Here is a 7,657-nt window from a genome sequence, read left to right on the forward strand (position 1 = left end):
GCCTACATATATAAAATATTATTATTTTGTTGCTTATTTTACCAGAATTTTATGTTAAAAATATTTTCTAAAAAAAAGTAAACAAATATACACGAAACTGTATTTTAATTTATATTTTAATTAAATTTATTCCATGGTCCATCTGAAATATATATATATATATATATATATACATATATATACTGTGTACAGTGGTGGCCAAAATTGTTAGATCAGTGCATATTTAAGAGGTTTCAGTTGTTTTTGTTGAATTGCCCATTACAATACCCGTAAAACTAACTATTGCCAGAACTACCTGCGATGGAAGGAATCTGCTGGAACATTGAAAATGAGAAAGTCTGGACATCAACACCATTGAGCAAATTTGGGGCGAGTTAGAAAATAAACTGGACAGATCTATTGTACATTCAGAGGAAAGCCTTTGGCTTGAGTTGCAGAAGGCATGGGATAACATTAATGTTGAAGTTCTGAGGAAATAATGTATATGAATTGCCCATTACAATACCCGTAAAACTAACTATTGCCAGAACTACCTGCGATGGAAGGAATCTGCTGGAACATTGAAAATAATGGACTGGCCCCCTCAAAGTCCAGACCTCAACCCCATCGAGCAAATTTGGGGCGAGTTAGAAAATAAACTGGATAGATCTGTTGTACATTCAAAGGAAAGCCTTTGGCTTGAGTTGCAGAAGCCATGGGATAACATTAGTGTTGAAGTTCTCAGGAAATATATTGACACTATGCCAGTGAGGTGTGCTGCTGCAAAAGGTGGACATACCAAATATTAAAGTTAAAAGCAGATAAAAACAGTATGACTCACTTCATCTGATATTTGTTGTGCTCAGAGCAACCATCTACATGTTTCATGAACATTATGAAATAAAATCATGTTTTGTAGGCAAAAAAGGTCAATATTTTTCAGATTTGTCAGGTGCTCTAACAATTTTGGCCACTACTGAAGATGCATACATTTGTGATCTTGAGTTGAAGCGTGTCCATGTTTTCATGAGGTTCACCCTGTCACTCTGCTCTCTCTCGCTCTCTCTCTCTCTCAGGGAATCTCCGGTTTCCGTTTCCCACCGACTGCTCGCAGGAGAAGCAGAATGGAGCGCTGGAGTCTGGCATCGTGGAGGTGTTTCCACAGGGCCGCGAGGGAAAGCCGCTGATGCTTTACTGTGACATGGAGACCGATGGAGGAGGATGGACGGTATGAATCAATCCGTCACATCACATCTTTACTAGTGGTTCAATCACCAGGTCAGTAGGAGATGAATTAGTGGTGAAGATGATTAAAAAAGGTGGAAGACTTCATGGTACATGCATAGTCACCATAAACCATATTCTACAAAAACTACTTAACATAGAAAGACTTCTCTTTCCACACACACAGTAACTAACGTCAAAAATAACCACATTTGATTTGAAGCTTTACTCACGTGTAGCACAAATTATGGTGTGGGATGAGTTGCTTGATAGCAGTTTGTTCAGATTTCTAAACATCAGTATGAGCAACAGTAATAGTGACATTGCTTAAATGTTAAATAATACTTCACAATATTCCATGAAGAGATATATTAGTTAAGCATTCACTGCTGAAGTGGCATCATGTCTGTGTTTGTGTGTCCAGGTCTTTCAGCGAAGAAAGGATGGGCAGATGAACTTCTTCAGGAGCTGGCATGAATACAGCAATGGATTTGGAGTGCTGGATGGGGAATTCTGGCTCGGTGAGAAACACACTTATCACACTCAGTTAGTTTCCTCTGTGAAGTGCCTATGTCATCATGCAGGACCACACTTCTGCGCATCTTTCTCTGAAACAGCATCTGTTACACAGTCAAGTGTAAAACAACAGTCAGGAAGGTTTGTGGTGCCCTCTAGAGGATGACATGCTTTCATCCCCCCATTTTAGGAAATGAGCAGCTTCATAACTTCACTAAGACGAGTCCAATGACACTGAGAGTCGACCTCAGAGCCGGAGACGAGTCCGTGTACGCACACTATTCCTCGTTCTCCATCGACAATGCGAAAAAACACTACACCATCAGAGTGTCTGGATATTCTGGCACATCTGGTGAGTCTATCATGAACGCCATGCGATGACAGCCATTATGTGCATGTAGGCAGGATGAGGTTGTACACCTGTAAAACTCTGCATGTATTCATGTACAGGTGACTCACTGACGTACCATAACGGATGGCCGTTCTCCACGCGGGACAGAGACCCTCAGCCGTTCATCACACGCTGTGCCATGTCCTACAGAGGTGGTTGGTGGTATAAGAACTGCCACGAGGCCAATCTCAACGGCCTCTATAACACAAACACCAACCACCAGGTAAAGCAGCTGACTTCACCCAATACATACAACCATATATATATATATATATATATATATTTATATTTAGTGCATTCAGAAAGTATTCAGACCCCCTTCACTTTTTTCAATTTTGTTATGTTGCAGCCTGATACTACAATTGTTTAAATTATTTTTTTTTCTCATTAATCTACACGCCGTACCTCATAATGACAAGGTGAAAACAGAATTTTAGAAATGTCTGTAGATTTATTAAAAAGGAAAAACTTAAATATCACATTTACATAAGTATTCAGACCCTTTACTCAGTACTTAGTTGAAGCACCTTTGGCAGCAATTACAGCCTCGAGTCTTTTTAGGTATAACGCAACAAGCTTTGCACACCTGGACTGGGGGATTTTCTGCCATTCTTTTTTGCAAATCCTCTCAAGCTCGGGCAGGTTGGATGGGGAGCGTCGGTGGACAGCCATTTTCAGGTCTCTCCAGAGATGTTCGATAGGGTTCAAGTCAGGGCTCTGGCTGGGCCTCTCCAGGACATTCACAGAGTTGTCCCTAAGCCACTCCTGTGTTGCCTTGGCTGTGTGCTTAGGGTCATTGTCATGTTGGAAGGTGAACCCTCGGCCCAATCTGAGGTCCTGAGCTCTGTGGAACAGGTTTTCATTGAGGATATCTCTGTACTTTGCTCCATTCAGCTTTCCCTCAAACCTGACCAGTCTCCAAGTCCCTGCCGCTGACAAACAGCCCCACAGCATGAGGCTGCTATGAGTACACTTTACTTTTGGGACGGTACTCTGCAGGTGATGAGCAGAGCTGGTTTCTTTCAAACATGATGAGAATCTAGAGTCTGAGGGTCCTTTAGGTGCGGTTTTGCAAATTCCAGTTGTGTTTTCATGTGTCTTCACTGAGAGGATTGAGTTTGGCCACACCGCCATAAAGCCCAGATCGGTGGAGTGTTGCAGTGATTTTTGTCCTTCTATAGGTTTCTCCCATCTGCATATATGATCATGGAGCTCAACTAGAGTGACCATCAGGTTCTTGGTCATCAGTCTAGACAAGGCCCTTCTCCATCAATTGCTCAGATTGGTTGGGCGACCAGCTCTTGGAAGAGTCCTGGTTGTGCCAAACTTCTTCCATTTGAGAAATATGGAAGCCTGGTTTTTGCTCTGATATGCATTATCAGCTGTGAGGCCTTTTATAGAGAGGTGTGTGCCTTTCCAAATCATGTCCAATCAATTTAATTTACCACAGGTGGACTCCAGTCAAGGTGTAGAAACATCTCAGCAATGATCAAGAGAAATGGGAGGCACCTGAGCTAAATTTCAAGTGTTGTTGCAAAGGGTCTGAATACTTATGTAAATGTGATATTTCCGTTTTTTCTTTTTAATAATTTTAAAGACATTTCTACAATTCTGTTTTCACTTTGTCATTATGAGGTACGGACATAACAAAACTGAAAAGTGAAGAGGGTCTGAATACTTTCTGAACGCACTGTATGTGTATATATATATATACCTAACCTACCTAACCCTAACCTTTGACTGTAAAGTACTAGTGCTTATAACACAACTGTCTACACAAAAATGATTGCACTGTATTGGAATTGAAGAATTAAGTAGTGGCATAGATCAGTGAATTTGACCATCTTTGTCTTCTTCCTCAACCCCCAAATATTAATAGAAAAGAAGCTCACAGAACAGCAGCTCGCGTCCCTAAGCCACTCCTGTGTTGCCTTGGCTGTGTGCTTAGGGTCATTGTCATGTTGGAAGGTGAACCCTCGGCCCAATCTGAGGTCCTGAGCTCTGTGGAACAGGTTTTCATTGAGGATATCTCTGTACTTTGCTCCATTCAGCTTTTCCTCAAACCTGACCAGTCTCCAAGTCCCTGCCGCTGACAAACAGCCCCACAGCATGAGGCTGCTATGAGTACACTTTACTTTTGGGACGGTACTCTGCAGGTGATGAGCAGAGCTGGTTTCTTTCAAACATGATGAGAATCTTGTTTCTCAGAGTCTGAGGGTCCTTTAGGTGCGGTTTTGCAAATTCCAGTTGTGTTTTCATGTGTCTTCACTGAGGAGAGGATTGAGTGTGGCCACACCGCCATAAAGCCCATATCGGTAGAGTGTTGCAGTGATGTTTGTCCTTCTGTAGGTTTTTCCCATTGGCATATATGATCATGGAGCTCAACTAGAGTGACCATCAGGTTCTGATGGTCACAGGTTCTGATGGTCACTAGTCTAGACAAGGCCCTTCTCCATCAATTGCTCAGATTGGTTGGGCGACCAGCTCTTGGAAGAGTCCTGGTTGTGCCAAACTTCTTCCATTTGAGAAATATGGAAGCCTGGTTTTTGCTCTGATATGCATTATCAGCTGTGAGGCCTTTTATAGAGAGGTGTGTGCCTTTCCAAATCATGTCCAATCAATTTAATTTACCACAGGTGGACTCCAGTCAAGGTGTAGAAACATCTCAGCAATGATCAAGAGAAATGGGAGGCACCTGAGCTAAATTTCAAGTGTTGTTGCAAAGGGTCGGAACAGGGGCGTCGCTATGGTTTTCAGGCCCCGCCGCAATCATGTAAAAAACGCATCCGGGGCCCCCTCTCCCTCACCGGGCCCTTGAAATCGTCCTAACCTTCCCCCCGTTACGGTGCCCCCGAGTCTGAATACGTATGTAAATGTGATATTTCAGTTTTTTCTTTTTAATAAATGTACATAAAATTATTTTTAATTAAATTAAATTAAATAATATTCCGTTTTCACTTTGTCATTATGAGGTATGGAGTGTAGATTAAGGAGAGAAAAAAAGGAATTTAAACAATTGTAGTATCAGGCTGCAAAATACCAATATTGAAAAAAAGTGAAGGGGGTCTGAATACTTTCTGAATGCACTGTATTTTATATATATTAGTCCATTGTATGCACCAGTTGTAAGGTCTGTGTCTGGTTTCTCTCAGGGAGTGATCTGGACCGAGTGGAAAGGCAAAGATTTCTCCATTCCCTTCACTGAGATGAAATTCCGCCCAGCCTCATTCAGGCCCTGAACAAGAGGATAAACGCATTAGTGCAGGAGAGCCGGGATGCCCTCCCATTATGGACAAAAACATAAACACACCTTCATTGAAAAACAAGTATCATTACTGCATGTACAGTATAACCACACAATCAGGCTACATAACTACATCTACACACGTACTCCAATTGAAATGTCAAGGCCAGAAAGGCTGTTTATCTGTAGTCTATATGTAGTATTGTACAGTGTTTGGATTCTCTGTGGTCTGTACATTGTGACGCCCCACAGCAGCTGGAGGAAATATTATGCACTGCCTTTTTCTCTACGATGAAGCTGTGGACTAGGTGTCACATATATCAGCTTGAACTATCAAGAATCTGATGTTTGTATTCATATTGCTTTGTATGTACCTTATTTCAGTGTCTTACAGAGAGATTTCATAAAATAAAAAAAGCTGTAAGTTGGTATATGTTAGTGTTTTAACATTCTATGGCTCTATAACAAATGTATATTTGATATAAAAAACATGCTAACATTATAATTTAGCGCAATTATTATTTTTATTCATTTATTTTTTCCAAGTGTTTCTCACCTACCAGCTTTGTAGGCAATAAAAGAAAATAATATTGCAAAGCAAAAAGTGTTGCAAAAATGCTCAGACACACAATCTGTAATGAACTGCTCCAAGACACGAAGGCTGAGAATCCAAATGCAGTGTTTATTCAGAGGGTAATCCACAATCACAGTCCACACACAGACAAAAGTCATATACCAGCAAAGCAGTCCAAACAATAACAAGAAACACATACAAAGAGTAATCCAGAACGATGGGCAGAATAAAGCAAGACACAGGAAACCAGGAAATAACAGCTTAGAAATGCAGTACTTAACGCATGCAAGACTTCACAATGAATGACTGAATGAACCAGGCTATAAAGAGTGCGCAAACAGGCTTAATGTGATTCAGGTGAAAACAATTCAGGCATGATGAGTTTGGGTAATGGGAAATGGGGACTGAGGCAGAGTCGGCGGAGCAGGGGGAGCAGGGAAACCAGGGCAGAGCCGGCAGAGCAGGAGACCACCAGAGTGGAGCAGGAAGAGCCGAAGACCACCAAGGCAGAGCGGGTGGAGCAGAAGACAAACAGGGCAGAATGGGCAGAGCTGAGGACCACCATGGCGGAGAGGGTGGAGCAGGAAGCCACAGCAGAGTTGGAGACCCCAGGGGAGCTAAAATATAGAGCACAGTTTATTTACTGCCCCAAGGGCCAAGGCAGGGAACTCAGTTAAGTTCAGGGTCAACTTCTTGGACAGGAAGCATAGAAAGTTCACGAACTGCCTTCCTGGCCATGGCAAGACAGGTAGAGTGTTCACGAATGGCCTCCTTGGCCATGGCAGTGTAGACAGACAATTCAAAGATGGCCTCCATGGTTGAGACAGGACAGGCAGAGAGTTCATGGGACGGCTTTCTTGGCCGTGACAGGACAGAAAAAGGGTCCAGAGACAGCCTCCATGGCTGTGACAGGATGGAAAAAAGGTCCAGAGACGGCCTCCATGGCTGTGACAGGGCAGACTGTGAGTTCAAAGGTGGGTGCCACCACCTTGAGAGGAGCTGGAGCGGACGCCGCTGCCTCGGGAGGAGCTGGAGAACTATACGTGGCCCAAACACACCAGAATGCAAGCCCCAAATTGGGACGTGTAACCACCAGGGAAATGACTTCGGGAGCCGCGGAGCTTGAGAGCGCTGAGGCCACTGGGATGCCTGCCACTCGTACCGACATCAGCGGTGGGTCTGCCACACTGGACACCAGTCTCGACTGCCTGGGCAATGCCTCAGTCACTTCAAGTGCAACGTTCGTGAATGCTCTGAAGACTCTGGACTGGCGGCCATCTTGTGAAGAGACTCTGGAGTGGCGGATATGATGGGTAGAGGCACTGGGATGGCAGCCATGAAAGAATGAGGCTCTGGGATGGCAGCCATGACTGGACAAGGCTCTGGAATGGCAGCCATGAAGGATTGAGGCTCTGGGATGGCAGCCATGTTGTGAACAGTCACTGGAGTGGGAACCACAGGACAGGAAGGTGCTGAAAGCACAGGACTATTGACTATTATGGCAGGACGTGCTGGAAACCATGATGGGCCTACTTCCCTTCAAAAAATTGTTTAGGGGAGGTGTCCTCCTCAACCTCCCCAACAGTGAAGGGGAAGCCAGTTAGGAGCAAGGCATAATCAATCAATTCCACAAGCGACCCTCGAGGACAATCACGGAGGAGTTAAGCTTGGAGTTGTTCATTGAGTACATAATAAAAATCAAACAGTGCAAAATATGGGAAATCAGTAA

General features: G+C 43.5%; 1 protein-coding gene across 1 annotated transcript in view; it reads left to right on the forward strand.

Moving 5' to 3' along the window:
- Positions 1-5,840, forward strand: part of tnxbb (tenascin XBb) — a 61,217-nt gene extending 55,377 nt beyond the window's left edge. The window contains exons 14-18 of the mRNA XM_016493286.1: positions 1,056-1,207; positions 1,628-1,724; positions 1,910-2,071; positions 2,170-2,333; positions 5,263-5,840. Coding sequence (XP_016348772.1) covers positions 1,056-1,207; positions 1,628-1,724; positions 1,910-2,071; positions 2,170-2,333; positions 5,263-5,349 — 662 coding nt within the window. The 3' untranslated portion in view covers positions 5,350-5,840. The remainder of the gene's footprint in view (positions 1-1,055; positions 1,208-1,627; positions 1,725-1,909; positions 2,072-2,169; positions 2,334-5,262) is intronic.
- The last annotated feature ends 1,817 nt before the right edge of the window (positions 5,841-7,657 follow it).

This window comes from Sinocyclocheilus anshuiensis, unplaced genomic scaffold (assembly GCF_001515605.1).
Source record: "Sinocyclocheilus anshuiensis isolate Anshui unplaced genomic scaffold, SAMN03320099.WGS_v1.1 scaffold1986, whole genome shotgun sequence".
NCBI lineage: Eukaryota > Metazoa > Chordata > Actinopteri > Cypriniformes > Cyprinidae > Sinocyclocheilus > Sinocyclocheilus anshuiensis.